General features: G+C 38.3%; 1 protein-coding gene across 2 annotated transcripts in view; it reads right to left on the bottom strand.

Moving 5' to 3' along the window:
- The window catches only part of LOC117300964 (short transient receptor potential channel 3-like), a 36,010-nt gene extending 16,468 nt beyond the window's left edge, over nucleotides 1-19,542 (bottom strand). Inside the window, exons 1-2 of one of the 2 annotated variants that reach the window (XM_033784832.1) lie at nucleotides 19,495-19,542; nucleotides 1,918-2,704 (exon numbers count right to left, since the gene is read on the bottom strand). In XM_033784832.1, the coding sequence (XP_033640723.1) occupies nucleotides 1,918-2,704; nucleotides 19,495-19,535 (828 nt within the window). In that variant the 5' untranslated portion in view covers nucleotides 19,536-19,542. Of the gene's footprint in view, nucleotides 1-1,917; nucleotides 2,705-7,111; nucleotides 7,251-19,494 lie in introns of those variants that run through there. The other variant, XM_033784833.1, reaches the window with a different exon arrangement.
- Nucleotides 19,543-21,793: the final 2,251 nt, after the last annotated feature.

Raw genomic sequence — 21,793 nt, 5'->3', positions numbered from 1 at the left:
AAATTCAGCCGTTTTAAATGTGTAGCTTCGTGGACGCAAGGTTTAAAATGTGTAGCTACGTGGACCTAATAAGTTTGAAATGTTTAGCTTTTAAATGTGTAGCTCTGTGGACCCAAGTTTCATATGTGATAGCTATGTGGACCTCTGTTTTAAATGTTTAGCTTTGTGTGGACCTTAGTTTTAAATGTACTCCTCTGTGGACCAAGGTTTTAAAGGTGTAGCTCTGTGGACCCAAGTTTTAAATGTGTAGGTCTGTGGACCTATGTTTTAAATGTGTAGCTCTGTGGACCCAAGTTTCATATGTGATAGCTATGTGGACCTCTGTTTTAAATGTTTAGCTTTGTGTGGACCTTAGTTTTAAATGTACTCCTCTGTGGACCAAGGTTTTAAAGGTGTAGCTCTGTGGACCCAAGTTTTAAATGTGTAGGTCTGTGGACCTATGTTTTAAATTGTAGGTCTGTGGACCTATGTTTTAAATGTGTAACTGGTGGCAATGTTCACGATTATCTGACCACATACATTAGTACTTAAGTTTGGTGTATTTTGTCAAGTTGTCGCTATTTTCCCAAGTTGGCGAATTTCTCTTTGTGTAAAAAACAATCGTAAATTGGTATTTTGTTAAAAGGTTTCCGGACCTTATTAATACATAGTTTTGTGGTATAGTATAACCGGCGGTTCACTAGATTAAAAATGCAATTTATGGTATTTATCAGAGACGAGTTATTCGTTCGCCACTTATAGCATTCATGTAAACATCGGTGGCATGATGTCAAATACATGCGGGTATGACTTTTGCTTGTTCATGAAGAATATAACCTTGACCAAGGCTTTGGAGCTTTGTTTTCATTTATGTTTTATAACAAAAAATTCCCCTTTGCGCCGGCTAACCGCCAGAGCTATGCTAGTGCATGTCTAGTCTGTGTGCGCATGCATGATGATGGCATTACCAGAAAAGTGGGGAACGCAGTAGAACAAAGGAACACAAAAGAGACAATGATGTCCTCACATTGGAATTCTTTGTAGATTTATGTCCTCACAATTTGTCGTGTTAAAGGAACACGTTGCCTTGGATCGGTCGAGTTGGTCTTTGAAAAGCGTTTGTAACCGTTTGTTATAAAATGCATGATGAGAAAATATTTTAAAAGTAGAATCCACACAAGTATCACTCGAAATTGCGTGGTTTTCTTTTTACCTCAACGACTAACACGGTCGGCCATTTATGGAAATGGCCGACCGTGTTAGTACGCAAAGTAAAAGGAAAACTACGCAATTTCGAGGCAAATTTGTGTGGATCATTGTATTCTACTTTTAATTCTACTAATAACGCTTTTCAACGACCAACTCGACCGATCCAAGGCAACGTAGAGGGACAAAGGAAAGTCCACATATTGATAGCAAAACACCCAAAGCAACTGATTTTGGCTACTGCTTATATTGTCACTTCGTATAAAACCTTTTTGGCTGGTAACCGTACACTGGTGAGCATTGTTAATTGTATTTATCTCTATGGGGAAGTCTGACGCTGGTTGTCATGCAAGTTGTCCGTGGGTGCGTTCGATTAGCTTCCCTGGGTCGACCCCGGTCTGCCCCCGGTAAATTTGAACAGATTTGACGTCACAGGGGCTCACCCGGGTCAACGCCAAGTGCCCTGCTCGTGGAACAGGTCATTGGTGGCTGGTGGCCAGAGGTGCATGATGTCACCACGAGAGGGCGAGTGATCAATTAGCTCTTGTCGACCTAATTGAACGCACCATGTTTCACTTTGGTCGTATGTACGCCTTTATACTAATGAATATTTATAAGAGTCACATGTTACTGTAATGGAATTGGGAAAACGTGGTTTGCCGATATGAGCAAATGTTAAATAAACATGGTGTGATTTAATAGGCCTACTTATTATGGGCACTACGTCATTACCTTGAACTCTTTCTCGATTCTTGACAGCTGCATCAACTCCTGGCTGAGTAAGAACGCAGTTAGGATAGGGTCCTGGCTTGTCAGTGAGATGTAGGCCGGGCTAGCTAAGGCACGGTAAGCATGAATACCAGCTAGGGAATGTTTGAGCGGGTCAAAGAGCCGTTTGTTATGGCACGATGTGCACTCGCACAGACTATGGTGGGGTTTCTTCACATTGTCCCCTCGTCGCAGTAGTAACCGTATAATGTCAATCTCATTACAATGGGCAGCCAGCATGATAGGGCTGATATCCTGATCAAACTTAGAGTTACTCTTCGGCTGGAAGTAATTTGTCAAACTTCCCAGACGGAACTTATCTTTACTCTTCTGGAACATTGGGTGAGTAAGGAGTGTCTGTGTGATTCGCAGGTACCCCTTACTAATGGCTAACATTAAAGACTCATTGATGCTTTGTATTGGTAGCTGCCGCCCACCGATATGTATAAGATGCTCAACGATATCAAAGTGTTCACTGTCCGTGGCAATCTCCAGGCAGGTACGGTCTTTGTAGTCCGTGCATTTGAGCAAACGGCCGGCGATGTCGGCCTGGTCGAGCATGGTCCGAGTGGTGGGCAGATCACCAAACTCCACGGCTTGAAGAAATCGCACCTCATCCTTGTCCAGTACGTCATGTTGGTTTGTGCCCAATGAGGCAAGCACTGAATCGTAAGCCCTTCGTCTCATTGTGTGGAGTCCTTGTGGTGCACGGTTAGTACCGTTTCGGTTGTCTTTGCCCTGTCGCTTGGCCCTAGAGTAAAAACAGAAGAAGAAACCGAACATGAATGAATAACCAAACCATCACAATAATCAATGATGGGTAAATACAGACATAAGCCATTTTGAGGATAGTTGTCACACCCCTGCTGCACTAGTCCGTTTGGGTAATTGCCATATACCGATTCCAAACAGTGCACTCTTATAGTGGGTGCGCTCGATTAGCTTCCCTGGGTCTCCCCCGCGGTGCTCACTCGGGTAAGCCCCGGACAAGAGCTAAACGAACGATCACTCACCGCTCTCGTAGTGACGTCATGCACCTGGGGCCAGCCCAAAGTGAACCACTCCACAAGCAGGACACCTGCGGCTGACCCGGGTGAGCCCATGGAATGACGTCAAAGCTATTCGAACGGACCAGGGGAAGACCGGGATCGACCCAGGGAAGCTAAACGAACGCACCCATGGTGTCAACCATACTTCAAAAATGCCGAGTGTCCGATTTTGTTTGTCTCCTGACCATGACTAATAGAGCAAGCTAGTTGAAACGTTGAGACCAGTTAAGAACTCACTCCGCGGTAGTGAAGTTAATAACGATCCAAGTGACTAAGCTAAAGTAGTAGTCCCGGCCGGTTGTTTATTTACCTTCCACCCAGGCCCCTGGTAGGAGTTAAACAGCGGGACAGTTCTTTTCAGAACTGAGAAGTCTCCCGGGAAAAAACGAAAATGTACTCCAAGGTAGTAAAATATATAGCAGGACAGTTGTCTAATGAACAACATTTACCTGGTCGACACACACATGGTGTTACCGCAAACCAAATAACATTGATACCTCACCATGCAATGCCTCAAAACCATTGATTTTTGTGAACACATAACATTACAAAGACAAAGTTGATTGATTAATTACCCAAAGGGTCCTGGGATAGGATATATTCCTATCATACGCAAGATTGAAGCGTGTAAACGAGATGGCATTATTCAGTCATGCTTGCTGCACTTCCACGACGAAGAACCGTTCAATCTCAAACAAAAATTGGCTGAATATCCAACAGCATAATGGCTGGGGCATGTCGGGCACGTTGCAAGGCCAAAGTACTTTCAAACACTTGTAACTAGAGTATAGCCAAACTCAATTCGGATCAACAGTTAATGAGGTGCTAGGCTTGGTGAAGTACACCATAGAATGAACGCACCATGTCAACAAAAGACAACATTTTTTACCATAATTATTGAGCTGAGATGATGCAGCTTTTACAGGCAGAACAGCTTCTGGTTTTGTGGGACCTAGAACAATCCGGTTGATTGTACGACGTATGCGTTTTCACATACCAAATAACTCATTCAAATGCAGAGTGGAAAACTACCAGCAGAATAAACTTGACAAAGCCCTGAGCCCAAATTTCATAGAGCTGCTAAGCACAACAAGTTGCTAAGCATGAAATGTCTTCCTTAATAAAAACAGGATTAACAGCCAAGTTTCCACGTGATTTTCAGGATAAGCAAACAACAGCTGAATACCAACAAGCAGTATGCAACAAACTAAAATTTTGTTGGCAATCCTGTTTTTTATCAGGGAAGAAATTTTAAGCTAAGCAAATGTTTGTGCTTAGCAGCTCGATGAAGTTGGGTCCTGATGGTAGCATTTTGTTGGTTACTTCGTCACAGTGTAGGACCAATTTAGAATGCTAACTAAAAAAGGTATTTAGAGGCACTGGACACCTTTGGTATTTGTTTAAGACCAGGAGACTTGTATCCCAACATAAATATGCATTATAAACGGCTACAGCTGAAGTATTTGATTATTTTAGTGAGACAGTTCCTCTTTCCCTCAAACTACGTTACCTCAGAGGGATCCATTTATCACAATGTTTTATACTTATCAACAACTCTCCATTGCTCGAATTTTGTTGAGTAATCAACTATAGTGTCCAGTTCCTTTAATAAAGGGTTTGGATACCGTGTATATGTCAAGTTTTTGGACATGACATGAATCCCCATTCTTCGTAATTGAAGATGTGTAATTATAATCTACGTAAAAGTTTTAGCTTCATTAGTCATGAAGTTTTTAAGAGAAAAAAAAGTGAACATCACAGAGACTTTTCAGGAAAGTCGCGTTTACGTTGTTCATGCCAAAATAGTGTTCGTCTCCTGAAGTAAAAAATATTTTCGTGAAATTGTTTTACTGATTTCTCAAAAACTTCAGCACTTAATACGTAATATTTTCAGGGAAGCTTTCTACCATCACTACTTTAACATCGTTTTAAGTTTAATGTAAATCTGGTGACACAGTGTCTTGTGTCATACAAGAAGTACACAACCCCTTTATAAGTGCTGCTATGCCTTCCTTATGTTTTGGGTGATGGAGAGGCAATTCATTATACGAAGATTTGTGATCTAAGGATGCAGGAAAGAAGAAACGTGACAGGTGCTATGTTAGCCTCGTAAGAACAATGAGTTTTTCGTCCTTAACCTATAACCTTAAAGGCAGTGGACACTATTGGTAATTACTCAAAATAATATCATCACAAAACGTTTCTTGATTACAAGTAATGGGGAGAGGTTGATAGTATAAAACATTGTGACAAACAGCTCCCTCTGAAGTGACGTAGTTTTCGAGAAAGAAGTAATTTTCCACGAATTTGATTTCGAGACCTCAAGTTTAGAACTTGAGGTCTCCAAATCAAGCATCAGAAAGCACACAACTTCGCGTGACAAGGATGTTTTTTCTTTCATTATTATCTCGCAACCTCAGCGACCGATTGAGCTCAAATTTTCACATGTTTGTTATTTTATGCATATTATGTTGAGATACACCAACTGTGAAGACTAGTCTTTGACAATTACCAATAGTGTCCACTGCCTTTAAAAGGTCTGTATACGTTTGTCTCTTTGAACCTCCGAATGTTTCAATCCTAATGTGGATACAATCAATTTAAACACGAATAATGGTCAGGTCGCGTTTTTGAGATATCGCAAAAAAACCGGAGTGAATAAGACTACGCCGGAAGAAGAACCCCCAACACCTGGAAGTGGTGACTGTAGAGCTATGAGTCGTGAACAAAATAAAAGGAGAATAATTATTTTGTTTTCAAAATATGGTATTAAAATTTCATTCATCAAAGATGATTTGCAAAATTTACTTGTCCACGAAGGTTTTCTTACAATATTGACTTGACTTATACTTCTGAATACATTGTATTGTATTACTTGAAAAGCCCGCTTTTACTGTATAAATTCAGTGTAATGGATGGATGTAATGCAATGCAATTTGATTAAACTTTATTCAATTCAATACAACTCTATTTCATTCAATTCCATTCTCGTTCTAATGCAATGAATAATGTTAATACACATCAAGTAGTCGTTGAACTTTAACTAACCTTCTCTGGACAGGTGATTTCAAAGTAAACACAATACTTCATGGATTTAATGTAAAGCCTGTATATGTCATGACTTCTCTAAAGTCCCCGTTTACGATCATCGCTGTCACACTTGTGATGAGATCGTAAACCGCAAATCCATCGCGATCGCGACGTCGTTACTTTTGCGATTTATTCAAGTCACCACAGTTGCGATGATATGAAAAATACGTTTTGTTCGAGGCTAACCCGCCAGCGAAATTTCTAGTCATCGCATGGCAAATATTTGTTGCTGCAGTTCGATTAAAAAACCGTTGCAGTTTAGGTAAATCGGGTTCATGCTGGTTCATCAAAAAAGTATTATCAGGATGACCGTATTCATGTTCAAATTCTAGACCGTTTTTTTCATTTTATAAGTTCACACGAAATCATGTTCAACTTGTAACGTTGAGTAACGTTGATATGGATGAAAATCTTACGTAAAATCTTACGGTATGAGAACGAGAGTTTTTCATTCTGACAATGTAAATATCTGGCACTAACGACGAACCGTTTGGCATAGTCCTAATGAATTGTCATCATTACAATTATCATTACATTATTCTCTTTAATTTAGTAAGCTAACCAGCACACAATACAAACGTCATTAATGTCAGTCTTTTAAAATTGTCTCTTTGGAGTCTCTTTGGTTCTGAAAAGAATGGGTGGTTCCCAACTCAACGATTCGATCAGTATAGGCTATGTTCTGATCGTCTGCAGGAAGAAAGTTAAGTGGACATCTCTACATGGTCCCTATATCTTCAGCTCAATTGATTGCCAATTTAGCATGGCGCAATAGAACTCCTAATAAGTTTACATGATTGTAGTGCTGTAAAAATTCGCATGCCTCCAAGTGAAAATTAATTTACGCTTTTATATGAAGAAGTAAACAACGATTAACACAAATGCACGAAAGTGAAATGAGCTGCCTTTCGCTAAAATGAAAAGAGAAACATATTATTAAAATTTCTTGACACCCAAGAGAATTTAAACAAAAGCTCTCTTCCCACAACACTACAATTAACTTGTGTACACCAACTTACCTTCATTTTATCAATCAGATATAGCCTTTTCTCCAGAAGACGATCAGAGCATACTGATCGAAACGTCGAGTTGAAACCAATGGTTCTTTCCACAACCGAACTCATTTAATAGAGATACCATTACATGGTGTTACCGCAAACCTTACTATATCGTATTTCCGAAGTTTCAAATCCTACCAACCATTATTATAAGTCAATGGTTTTAGTAACACAACTACACTAGAAATAAACTCGATTATTTACACGATAATTTTCATACCAGCACCAGACCAGTTTAAAAATCCCATGATGATTGCTATTATTAAATGCAACGTGACTGTTGATCAGCCACAACCTTTGAAAATATTTATTACGGGTCGCTGGAATTAAGAACACGTCAGAATCGTACGGCTGTGAATGCCAGAATCATCGGGTGCGGGTGGTAAAGCTAACGTGTGTCTTGCAGAAGATAACAATAACGGATTATACAAATTAGAAATTATTTCGTAAATACACTGAATTACTCGTTTTGTTATTTTTACTATATTCATTTACGTTACGCTGCAACTCTCAACTGACTTCTGGATATTTCTTGACGAATGCTTAAATATTGTATCCATCTTAATTGATACCCTGTGTTTAATAATAAATTGTAAACTTAGTCATGTAGATACAATAATTATTAAAACAAATAGGTTTGTTTGTAGTGAATCCAATTTAATTGATTCAGACTCTGCCCCTTTTGTCACAGAGTGCACACCGTGGTGAACGCATCAACCACTCAACGGCATAATGATACTGGGTCAAATCACATTCGCATCGGTTAAAATGTTCTTAACCCATGTTAAACATTTACAGCGAAAACAGGGCTGTGACGTCAAATTTATACAACTTGACGTTTCGACCCTTATAACTTAATCATGGTGCAGCCACCTTGAATTTCTCCCATTGATATCAATATTACCAAACCGAGGCTGGAAGACCAAACTAGTCTGGTTCCTAATTGCAACACGATTATTAGCATGCATTATTGTCATTCGATACGAGGAACATGGCCAAGATGGGGGCAGCATGATTGAGGTCTATACACCAAAGTCTTTCTCGAAGGCTGAATGACAACACAACACACATGAACAGGGGCCAATTTCATAGAGGTGCTTAGCACAAAAATGTGCTTAGTGTGAAATTTCTTCCTTGATAAAAACAGGACTACCAACCAAATTTCCATTTGTTGCATGTTACTGGCATTCAGCTGTTATTTGCTTATCCTGAAAATTTGGTTGGTAATCCTGTTTTTTATGAAGGCAAAAATTTCATGCTAAGCAAACTGTTGTGCTTAGCATCTCTATGAAATTGGGCACAGGTAACTAAGGCAGTGAAGTGGAAATACGTGAATCTAGAGAGATTGTCAAAAAGCACACAGAAAAATAGGAAGGGGAAATAATAACAATGGAAACAAAGGGGGTGGAGGGAAGGGGCTGGTTTGACCGCATGAAGATGGAAACACAAGGACAATATCAATTGGGTAGGAGGGAGAAAAGGTAATTAATTAGTGAATGGGGCAGGCTAAAAGGGACAGATACCTGTGGGGAAAAGGAGACGGCAAAACAAAAGGGTTATTAGTAATTTCCTTCTTGGATGTTCAGACCATGATCTGAAGGCGTCTTGTCCACAGTTTCTTCCTACTAGTTAGTTCCTACTAGTTAATAATGCGTATACCAATATGTTATGTGTACGTATAGTAAACTGAGCAACAGTGAGTATACACATATTATTATGTTGAATAGATTTTTACGCGATAGATTCATCTATAGAAATCTAACATGAAAATAACATAGCCCAGCTGACGTAGCTTCACATTAAAATAAGACATATCAAGTATTCAAACATCTAATGGATTTTGCAGAAGCTAAATTAATTTTGTATCACAGAAAAGATTTGGATTGAATACAAAATGTTAACTTTGCGTAACACATAAATGAATTTGAGCCAAGCAACGGCAAATGGGATGTTTGTTTTGCAAAACGTAATACAATTTGCTCAGAGTGGTTGCTTATTTAATTTAAACGAACAGACAAAAATGTGAAGCACGATACGTCATTTTGTTTAACTAGCCATGAGAACGTCCAATGTAACTGTTCACATCAAAGTTAAAAAAAACACCCTTGTCACACGAAGTTGTGTGCGTTTAGATGGTTGATTTCGAGACCTCAAGTTCTAAACTTGAGGTCTCGAAATCAAATTCGTGGAAAATTACTTCTTTCTCGAAAACTACTCCACTTCAGAGGGAGCCGTTTCTCACAATGTTTTTCACTACCAACCTCTCCCCATTACTCGTTACCAAGTAAGGTTTCGTGCTAATAATTATTTTGAGTAATTACCAATAGTGTCCACTGCCTTTAAAATATCTATCCATGTGTTAAGTAATCATCAGATTGGTCATAACAGGTGTAATACACATGACGGAATCCATATAAACCGTCTATGTTAGGGGATTGGTACTGGTATAAAACGTATTATCATTGCACTACAAGATTGAATGTAGGCTTATTGCAGTTAGTTATATTTTTAGCAAGCCGTAGTTGTCAGAACTAAACGCATAGAGTGACAGCATACCAGCTCTAGATATCCCTGACCCTCGCATCTCATCCATGATCACCGTTATACCGGTATAATAAAAAATATTGTCATTGGCATGGAGCTACAGAAATGACGTCATCATTGCTATTTGTGTACGCTCGTGCGCTTTTATTTATGTGTTTTCCCGATCAATGACAGGATAGTATGAACAATCTTGCATCTTACATTTTGCACTGTCCAAGGCATCTGCAAATAATTGTATTGAGATGTATATGAGTTTGTTTAAGTATTTAGAGTATGCAGTGCTAACACACATCGGTGAAAGGGTAAAAACAAAATGAATTCTCGTTATTCATATTTTTTTGAAATTCGTTCAGAGAATAAATTATTTAAAACAAGTGCTCGACGAAACTCAAGCCATACAACAACAATATCTATAGTTCTATTTGTGTACAAATCTAATGACAGATGTATGCAACCACTTGTTTACACTATCATCAGGCAGACTAAGTGCCAAACGACACAGTTCATTAGTTTTTACGTCAAGTACGAAGTGCCGCACCATTAGGCCAACCAGTTAATCCGATAAAAGCTCCTCGCCATTTATAATTGTAAATATTTAGGAGAATGATATCTCAGACTATTACGGGATATGATACCATTCACTCAGCCTACATTATGTTGAACTATTTTCCTCATTGAAGGAACTGGACAACTGTGGTAAATTGTTAAAAACATTACATTTGGGTTTTTTTCATTGCCTTTTCTATGGTGTTATAATTTTGTTGATTGTCTCGTTTTGGTGTTTGTCATTGTTTGTTTTTGTCGTTCTTATTGTACAATGTAATTTTGCTGTATTTTGCTTACTCTATTTAGCTGAATGTTTATAATATGTAAATCACTGTACAGCGTTTTGAGATTTTTTATGTAAGACGCTATATTAAAAAATAAATTATTATTATTATTATTATTATTATTATTATTATTATTATTATTATTATTATTATTATTATTATTATTATTATTATTATTATTATTATTATTATTATTATTATTAAAAACCAGTCTTCTCTCTTGGTGTAAAACACTATAGCTATGCACCAAATAAAAAACATGTGAAAATTTTAACTCTGAATGATCGTCGAAGTTGCAAGAGAATAATAAAAGAAAAAACACCATTGTCAAACTAAGTTGTGCGCTTTCAAATGTTTGAATTCGAGACCTCAGGTGAAGACTCGAAATCATTTCAAATGTTTAAGTGAGAAATTACTCCAGACCTTTCTCAAAAAATTACGTTACTTCAGAGGGAGCCGTTTCTGACAATATTGTATACTATCAACAGCTGTTCATTCAGGTTTTATGTTAACAATTATTTTGAGTTGTAGAAACAGTGTCCAGTGCCTTTAACCATGAAAGCCCATGTCACGAGACGTGATGGACGAGAACATTTTAAGCGCGGCCCGTAATCAGTGTAATTGTAGGCTACATTTGGGCGTGATATTGGCACTCTCGACCGGATCCACGTAGTGAAGCGAATGTAAACTGACAATGCATGGGCTAGATTGCCAAAGCACAGTGGTTTGTGTACTCTATCATGAATTTCACTCAGCATCTTTGTACCACACAATGTTCAATATTGTTTTGTTTACTCCTTGGGCAAGAGTATTGTAGGTTTTTTTAGGTGTTTTTTTTTTAGAGAAATTAAAAAACATGAAAAATTTACAAAAGATGAAGGACTGCAGTTGGGTGTTAGATCTTTATATAAATATGAAATTAAGGGATCCGCAAAATGTTAGAAATGCACAAGCCAGCTACAGAACTTAGCCTAAAAAATTCAGTAAACAAACCGTGAAGTCATCAGTACAGGGGTCACCTATAGTTGTCAAGAATAAAGTGTTTGTGATTTCGTATGGAGGGGCTTCAGACACCCCCTCTGCCCGACACCTCACACCCCTATGTTCTGACACCCCTATGTATCGACACCCCTCTGCACGACACCTCACACCCCTATGTTCCGACACCCCTAGGTATCGACACTCATAATCATATGTTCCGACACACATGTTTCGAAACCAAATTATATTCACCGATGCAAACATTAACATATTTTAGGTCTCCTCGTGTACGTTACCAAAACGTCTAGCTCAAAATGTTACACCATGTGCCCTTTTTCGCTGATCATGACACATCACATCATCACATCCTTTTTGCACCAGAGATAAACATTAAACGCAACTATATACTGCCACACACTTATGTGGCATAGTTACACCTTTCTCAGCTGTTGATACTTGAAAACATTGTGAGAAGTAGTTTTCGAAGGAGTACTTTCTCACTAAAAAAATTGAATTGAATTCGAGACCTAAGCTGAGGTCTCGAATTCAAGGCATCTGAAAGCAAACAACCTGTGCAACAAGGGTGTTTTTTCTTCCATCGACGACCAATTGAATAAAAAAAATCCCAGGTTTGTATTTTTATGTTGAGATACACCAAATGAGAATACCGGTCTTTTACAATATTACCAAAGGGGTCCAGTGCCTTTAAGCTCTTGTTTCAGAACTGACAAATACTGCATACAGGATAAGCTGTTGTACAAGATCTTCCGATCATCCGATCTCCTACACACAGCCACTCATTTTCCTGCGAATGCACTTAGAGTGACATACATCGGTATAGTAATACTTTACATCCCAAAAGCCATATCACAACCTTCACTAAACTCATAAATCCATGCACCAGTCCTTTTTCTGAGGAAAATACTTGTAATTCTTACCCGGATTCTTGTCCTGATGGTCCGCTCTCATCCATCTCCGAATAGCATTTTAAATTTATCGAATTCCTCCCATACAAGGTTCTCTTACAAATGATCCGTCACAAATTGAAAGCTATTGATTTTATTAAAGGAAAATGGGCAGCGTATGAAGGGGTGTGTATGTAAATATTATATCACAGTCCCATACAAAATGAGAGTAGCATATCATTTAGAACTGATAAATGCAATTAAGGAAAGTGTTAAATTAACTATCCAAGGGCACTAAGTGGTGAGAGTGTAGAGGGAAAACAGTCGCCTCTATTGAAAAATATTGTCATAAAACCATAATGACCTGAAATGACGCATGTGGGCTATTGTCTTGAACAGATAAAGGCATTTTGCATGCATATTGAACAAACATTGAATTTGAGGGGTCTGAAGGAGGCATTGTCTGTTTCGATGATTCACTTAATTAAAAAAATATTTATTTCAAATTCAAACTGAGTTCAGTATTTAGGTTACAAGATAAACAGGTTGTCGCAACAATCAGCAGAGTGGTAGAGTGTTTAATCAACATGTGAAAATTGTACTACTTTTTGTATACGCTCGTCCCGTAACGCATTCAGTTCTCGTTAATGTTCAAAGGAAGAACATTCATTGTTAGTTAATTTGAAATGTGTCAAAAATGCCTTATTTTCATGCGTTCGAATTAAAACTGTTTTGCCTCTCCAGTTGTTACTGCGTTTTAAATTCAGAACTCGGCCGTTCAATTTCGTTTTAAGTCGAGTCAAATTCCTTAAGCACTCTGTTCAATTTAGCGTAGCGTCATTCTTTTTCGTGACACACAGGCCTCAAGAAGCGTCTGTGAATTTGAATGCTGTTTTGATGAATTGTTAAATTGAATGATTATTTTGTTAAATCGAATAACGTAAAAGTACATTTGATTAGTCTTAAAACGAAATAGAATGACCCTTTTCAGATAGCATTCAATTTTGTGCCAAATAGAATAAGCTGGTGGTTAAATTGGCTGCTCATTTTCCGAAATTGACCGAGAAAACCTATAATAACATAATTTGAAATGTGTAAAAAAACCTTTTTTCTAGTATCTTGATTATGGTGTAAAGTGCATCGCTCGTATCAATCCTGGTGCCGTGGGCCTATATGCATTATTTATATGCATTATCTCATTTCTGGGTAATAACCTGGAATCTTTGCCAAAATGACCCAGAAAAGGTTCAAAGTTAGACTATGCAAATTCCGAGTTAAAATCACATTTTGTTTACCTGACCCGGAAATGGGCTAGGTCTATACCTTCGACTCTGAATCTGGGTTAATTCGGTCCCTGGCTTTTCAGAATGCCGTATTTCCGGAAACGCTGTTTCTATGGTGGCGTCAAGAAGAAGGGGGGACACTCAATGATGCAAAAAATCGACCAGGTGTTTGTTTTGTTTAGTTTTTTTTTTTTTTTTTTTGGGGGGGGCGAGGGGGCCTTTTGATGTTTTTAAGGACGGCTTGTTGTGAGTCATGGATACTATGTTTTCTCCAAATAGTGCTAGATTCTCAAAGTCAAAATGGAGACGGAAGAACATCATCCTCGGATTAGAAACGCGTTTATTAAAATGTGTCGATTGTATCAGTCAAAGTAACCAACCTTAACGAGTAGGGAGCACCGAAAACCCGACGTAGAGGGCACTCGATTTGTAAAAAGAATTAGTTAAAGGAACTGACTAAAAGTTGATTGAACCGAGAAATTAGGGGGCATGTTTCTAATTACGTGTCACAGATGGACCCCTTTACCAACCTCACACCTGCATGCTCTCTGCTGCTTTCAATGATGGCCTGAAAAATACACACAGGACGCGGAAATTGACGCTCAAAACAGCGCAACCATGGACAAGTCCGATCAGCGACCATTTGTATCAACCACTGGTGGTCTCAATGTTCCATGGTTACCAATGCATGAAATAAAACCTGGTTACTCAACCAAACCCGCACAATGGTTGATATACTCAACTAATAGTCCCTCGCTCAAACTTGCACCTAGTGTACAGTGATGATGACGTCGGTTGATATATCTTGTTGGTGAATATGAAGCGCAAAATACACACACTGGCTCAAGTTTTCAGAATACACTCGACTGTGTACTTGGCACGCACTTGCGCTATTTTCAGATATGACAACAATACGTCAATGCTATGTGGCGCATGGTTACAGACATTATACCATAACAAAAACACTTACAATCACAAAAGTACATTGCAAAAACACTTACAATCTCAAAAGTACATCAATTGTATAACCCGACCTACAAATTTATTGCCATCGTGTAAAACGTCAATTGTATGAATTGTATGAAATAAATACAGTTACCATAACAACGGGGTGATTCTCTTACCCATCCGTGGAGTAATTGTAAATAAATTGTCGACTATATCCCACATGGATATAAAACGTCTAATTGTATACTCTCTTTTGTAAAAGAGCGAACATTTCTCTCTCTTCTTCGAGTGGTGTCAGTTTCGGTTTGTTGAGAGTAAAAGACAATCTGTGTCACTCTTTTTTAGTGAAATTGGAACAAACTTCACTCTAAATCAAGGTGAAAATACCTGTATTAATAATCATAGTAATAATAATAAACGAGACTTATAAAGCGCATTTCACTCTAAAAATGGTGGTCCGCCATTATGGCTCTTTGCAAGAGTCAATTGGCGGACAAAACGACTGGGGTTTTTTTCCACGCGTGTACATTAAGAGAGTAGTGAATTATTGTTGAATTTATCGAAAATTTGATTATTGGTGAATTCACGACATCTCCGTTAGTGAGCAATACAATTTTAACACAGTTTTTAAAAAACCTGTTTCAGACACTGATATACTGCACATTGTATTGTAACTTCGCTGAAGGCGCTCAATTTGGTGTACGCGGAAAACAGAGTTGCGCTGTAGCTTAGATGCATGTCTCGTCGAGAAAATACAACAAATCGAGTGAACTATAAATCATTAGACAAAAGCTCACGTGGGGGAAACTTGTGGGTTTTGAAGGATATCTGTTTGCATGCTATTATAATCATAGTTAAAATAAATGGTGTTTGAAGCTTTGCATGGTGTGAAGAATAAGAGAGACTATAAATATAAATATGAATAGTAAACTTGCGGGTACAACAATGAGCAAAATCTCTTTTGAAGGAGTGGTGGCTCTGAAAAACGCTTGGTCTCGACGTTTCGAACAGTATACTCTGCTCGTCTTTAGGAGAAGGCGAGCAGAGTATACTGTTCGAAACGTCGAGACCAAACCGGCTCTTTTCAGAAGAGATTTTACTCATGGTGGTACCCGCAAGTTTACTATTCATGTTAGACTTGTAAATCCGATTCCACATTCCTTACATTTTTACAATTACGGTAGACTCCAACCATAGATTCAACAGATCGATTGGGCCGTATGGTAATTGTCCTTCCAACATAATGCATTGTCCAAAGGAGGGCTTTTGTCGACGAACTCAAATAAATAACAAAGATACACATGTTGAGTGTTTTAAGGCAAAGTTTACCTTGTTTTTTAACCGTGTTTGGTTGTTTTAAAAGGTTAATGTGGAATGAAACTAAGGCTACAACTGTAAATTTCAAAAAGTGGGCGCGTTTTTGAGGTATCGCAGAAATGTATGTTTATACGTAGGAAGATTAATACCTTTAAGAATTATCTCGGTCAAATTCGGCAAATGAGCAGTCAGTTTCATTTTCATGCGTTCGAATTAAAGTTGTTTTGCCTTTCCAGTTGTTACTGCGTTTCAAATTCAGAATTCAGCCATTCAATTTCGTTTTGAGTCGAGTCAAATTCCTTTAGCACTCTGTTCATTTTAGCTTGTCGTCACTCTTTTTCGTGACACACACGCCCGCCAAGAATTTGAATGCTGCTTTGATGAATTGTTAAATTGAATGATTATTTTGTTAAATCGAACGACGCAACATTACATCTTACTAATCATGAAACGAAATCGAATGACCCTTTTTAGTAGCATTCGATTTCGCGCGAAATAGAATAGCTTGATGGTTAAATTGGCTGCTCATTCGCCGAAATTGGCCGAGAAAACCTATAGTTACATAAGTGTTTTGCGGTATAAGTCAAATTAAAAATTTGGGGCTAACAAACTGATATCTTGTTAAAACAAATTTACTTCGAAGTGAAATATTTCTAAAAATGAAAGCTGCAGATTTAAACCAAACGTTATCTTCCATAAATACTATATCATTGGACGAGATGTAAGGGCCTACTACAGTAAATTCCCTACTACATTGAACACATCCAGTTTTCCCAGAAACAACAAAATATAACAGTTAATGATTTGGCCGGGGCTTTGCTCACGTTCGTATGTGCCTGTGTCAATAAGAACAAATCAACTATGAACCGTGTATATTGGCAACTTTCCCGCATGCATTGTACATAATGCGGACGTCTTTATACTTCACAGGTTGGTCGTGTAAACCAAGGCTTTGAAAACAAACATTTCAGGATCATTTCCAAACAATGTGTTTGGGAGCTCTTTATTATGATACGGATTCCGTAAAGGAATCAATTGTGAGTTCGTTTCCTTAAATAATTGTTTCGTTCCATGGAAATAATGTTTAGCTCCCTAAAAATATATTTTCCATTGATACATTTTCCAACCATCTGGGAGCTCGTGACATTTTCTCAGCTAAACTATCACAGAAAAAAAGTTAACTTAACTCTCAGCTATTTTGGGAGGTCTTTCCAAGATGCTCTAAATGATTGGCCCAATTTCACAAAGTGGTTAATAGTAAACAAAGAATACTGCTGAGAAAATTGTTTCGCTACGAGAAAAAAAGTCAGTGGGATGGGGCACAATTTGCATCAATACATCGCCATTTATGCCGGTAACCAGTTTCTGAAGCAAGATGTGCTTGTGCCTGTAATGCCAAATGAAACTAAGCTCTGGTAACCTGTTTCATGGTTCCAATGGATGGTTGTTATAACCAGAGATAAATACTTCTGTTGATTTGGAATTTGACTTGGAAATTCGAATGGTCACTCTTAATAAGCGAGCTTGTGTGATCATATTGCTCTGTGTAACGCAATCATATTATGTCATAAGAGAATTTCCAATTCACTGAGATAAAAATAATAAGGTAAAATGAACGCGCACCAAATCCATTTCCCCCATCAAACGTAAATCGTTATTTTGTGTTTGCTCTAAACCGAAGCTACTTAATTAGACGAGATGAAATGACAGGCCGGTGTGTGTATTAGAAATGCAACTAATGGTTCGATGAAGGCCAGTGCATAGGCCTTTAACCCCCCCCCCCCCCCCATTCTCCCTCTCTCTCTCTCTCTCTCTCTCTCTCTCTCTCTCTCTCTCTCTCTCAATCTTCCAACAATACCTAGCTCCTAAATGAGCTTACAACAACACAGACGAGTCTATACCACTGATCTCTATATACTGACAGTATAGGTCAGTGGTGGTCTATACAGAGGACTGCATACAATTCCTCAATTTAAAGGATGTGGATGAACAGGTTTTAATTAAAAATAGATACAAAAGATATGATCATTTAGAACTGCAATGTTTAAATATTTCGATATGTTGCTCTCAAAATATAGTTGTGGTTGGATGGGTGGGTCCAAAGAAACAGCTTACAATGGGAAAAACAAATTTCGACACTTTTCTTTATTGTGGGACTGCATACGCCTCTATTAATATTCATGCATGACGTAATAATTCTTACTCAAAATAAGGCATGGGTGCACGCTCGCCACCACTTGCAGTGCTGCGTTTTTTATTATGACGTACTCATAGACCTTTTCGCAAATACCGGGGCGCGCGCGTAAAGCTTGGAATTAGGTGCATTGTGGTCCAGCATGGTATCCAAATTTGATCCATATCTATCCCACAATGCACCTCATTCAACAGTCTGCGCTTGCGCATTGGTATTTGCGATAAGGTCTATGCATATCATACGAGAGGCGTAGACCTATAATTTCTCTGCACTATTTGAAGGGCGTGTGGATGCATATTTTATTTAGTATAATAGGGCTAAAGAGAACATGGTGATGTTAGGGGCCATTCAGAATTTGTCAATGTGTAAAGTCTAAACCAATTTTGACATTGTGGGTGCCAATAGCTGACAATCAAACGGTTGTCTTAGAAGTGGGAGGGTCACTCTAAACTATAGCACCAATGTGCAATGAGATGTATATTAATAAACGAAAAAGAAGACAAATATATTCAGTGAGTCAAGATCGTCAGTTTCATTGCTCGATAAACTAAAATGTAGCAGTTTGGTAATTGGTAATAGTCAAAGACCACTGTCTTCTCACTTGATGTATCTCAACATATGCACGAAATAAAAATTCTTTGAAAATTTGAATTCAATTGGTCGTAGAAATTGCAAGATAATAATGGTAGAAAAAAAACAGTCTTGTCACACGAAGTTGTATGCTTTCAGATTCTTGATTTCGGGACCTGTAAACTACGTCACTTCAGAGGGAGCCGTTTCTCACAATGTTTTTTCCCCCACTATCAACAGCTCTCCATTGCTCGTTACCAAGTATGTCTTTATTCTAACAACTATTTTTAGTAATTAATACCAATAGTGTCCAGTGCCTTTAAGCCAGGAAATACCACTGATAACCTCTGAGGTTGGGAGCTTTCATCCATAATATCTGGTTCAGTTGAGGCATTACTGTGAGCCCTAGATTATATTATTTCCAAACCATTCAATATTTAAAAAACAAAATTTGGATGTGCGGAGCAAAACAATTTCATGAAAATAGAAAATCGATTTCACCCCCCCCCCCCCCCCCCCCACCTTGACGAGACTTTTCTGAATGGCCCCTTAATGTTGACTGCTGAGAAGGTTGGCGTTATTTTTAGTATTACACGACGCCTGTACAAATCTGATGACATTTTCTAAAAAAATTAAATTGGGTTAGTTTCTATGCTAAACTATTTTTTAGTAATTACCAACATAATTGTCCGGTGCCTTTTTAAACCATCTTTATATAACGGATTTGAAGTATTTTTTAAAACAAACTGTACGATATGTTGGGTCAACTTACCTAGCGGCAACATGGGCCGGCATCCGCGCTGCAAACGGCATTTTGATGTTTAACTCTCAAAATAGATGCATGATCTAGTAGACTCCTCAAACATCATCAAGGATTCACCACTTTAGTTTGCTCCTTTCCCAGTCAAAGTCCTTGAGAATACATCAACGTTTTACACGTATTTCTGTTGGGAACCATCAGTGTGTTGAATTTAATATCAGATTTTTATTATTTGGAGTTTAAAGTTTCAATCAAACAACGATTTAAAAATCTGACAAGTATTTTTCACTCGAAGTGTTGCAAATTATGTCTCCGTTTACTGCAATATATTCCTTGACAGTGATGCTATGATCCTTTCATCTGGAAAGTATATTTGCTGAAAACCAATAAAGACGTGATCTCTTACGATTGCTTGCTCAATCGTTCGGCAGAAAGCATCTTTAAAACAGGCTGTCTATAATGATGACTGACATTGTAGCTAATTGGTAGCAATTATAATCCAGTATTGATCATACATTCTTGGCAGTGTCACTTCAAACGCGGACATCTTCCGCGGTTTCCTTATTAAAAGCAGGACACACTCCGGAGCACTGAAGGTTGAGCGAGATGCCCTCGGTATCCAACGGTTGCTTAGAAACAGACGCCTATACGTGACACTCCCAACGTTTTTTTCTGTATGCACTCAGACGAACGTCTGTAGGTTTTTAATGGTGACAACTTGCAAGCTAAAAGCGACCACCGATGTACCTTTTCGCCTCAAATAAAGTCATGGCTTTCGCTCTAACCGGTACCAATAAGATTCAGAAGTCATTTTAGTAGCAGCGTATAAAAAGAGAAAATAATGAAAGCTCTGTGAGTGTCGTGTACAAAACGCTATCATGCAAGCATCAGATATCAAATTGATGGTATCAATGTTTATATATTGAAACCCCTCAAGTCAATGACATATCACCACTTTAACAAACTCTGTGTCGTCATGACTAAGATGCATTTATTGATGATGACTGCGTGTGTTGACTGGCCATCTTCATTAACCAGTGTGTATAAAAGCACTTAAAATTTCCACTGTCAAACGTCAACAAGTACCAGACACGGCCATCAACCATTCCATCATCAACTCACGCAGGTATACGGCTTGCATCAAAGATGCAGTACGTTGTCATGGTAACCTGTATATCTAGAGGGGAAATGGTGATATTGGTTTGTACTGAGCAATTTGTAACCTGTGCGATGTGAAAAGGTATAATGCATTGAAAGGCAATTAAGTGCTTGAAACAAAATGTGCATAAACAGCAGAGACGCTAATTTCTAGGGATCTCGTATGCCAGTCCAGTATTAACCTCATCTGGATCCAAAACCCATAGGTTCCGATTTGTGGAGCATGTCACATTCTAATCCAAGTAGACAACCTTATGTGATTCCTCGGACCCACGACCCCTACTTCGGACCAACAACCCCCTTTTCCCCCGGATCCATAACCTCTCCCTATTTGCCCGGATCCGTGACCCCTTCCTCGGATACATGACATTCCCCTTCACCGGACCCAGGACCCCTTTCTCCAGTGTCTCTGTTAAAGGCATTGGACATCATTGGTAATATTAATCAAAATAATTGTAAACATAACAACTTGCTTGGTAACGAGGAATGTAGAGCTGCTGATAGTAACAATTGAAAACTTCAGCTGAAGCCTTTTCATTATGCATCTGAAAGTACACACATTAGTTTGTGCAACATGTGTGTTTTTCTGTTATTATTCTTTTGCAAATTAGGAGACCAATTGAGCCCAAATTTTCACAGATTTGTTATTTTATGCGAATGTTGGGATACACCAAGTAAAAATACTGGTCTTTGACAATTACCAAACGTGTCCAGTGGCTTTAAACCTTTACAGCGTCCTTCGCACCAGTTGCCATGGAGGCAATTTGTTTTTGTCATTTCGCTACCAGATAACGTGTGCACTTGAACCCCAATAAAGCCTTCCAAGATATGTCCAATTGCACCAATAAGGCATTAAATTAAATCGTCATTGAACAGTTATTACTGTCTTCATGCTAAGAGGTCATTCAGAATAGATCATAATTTTGAAATTTTGGATGTGCCAAAATAATTAACTAAAATCGCAATGCAATTTTTGTTTTTAAAATACATAACATTAAAATGTCAAACAAGAAAAGACAATTAATTACCAAGCTGGCTAACACAAGTTGGCAAGATTCATTCCTAACTAAAAATGACTACAGAGTTGTTGGTTTGAGCCATGGAAATGGGGGCACTTCACGAAAGGGCCAACCCCAGACCAACATTTTAGGGT

Source organism: Asterias rubens, chromosome 16, assembly GCF_902459465.1.
Source record: "Asterias rubens chromosome 16, eAstRub1.3, whole genome shotgun sequence".
In the NCBI taxonomy this organism is placed as follows: Eukaryota; Metazoa; Echinodermata; class Asteroidea; order Forcipulatida; family Asteriidae; genus Asterias; species Asterias rubens.
This window is presented reverse-complemented; position numbering and strand designations above follow the sequence as displayed.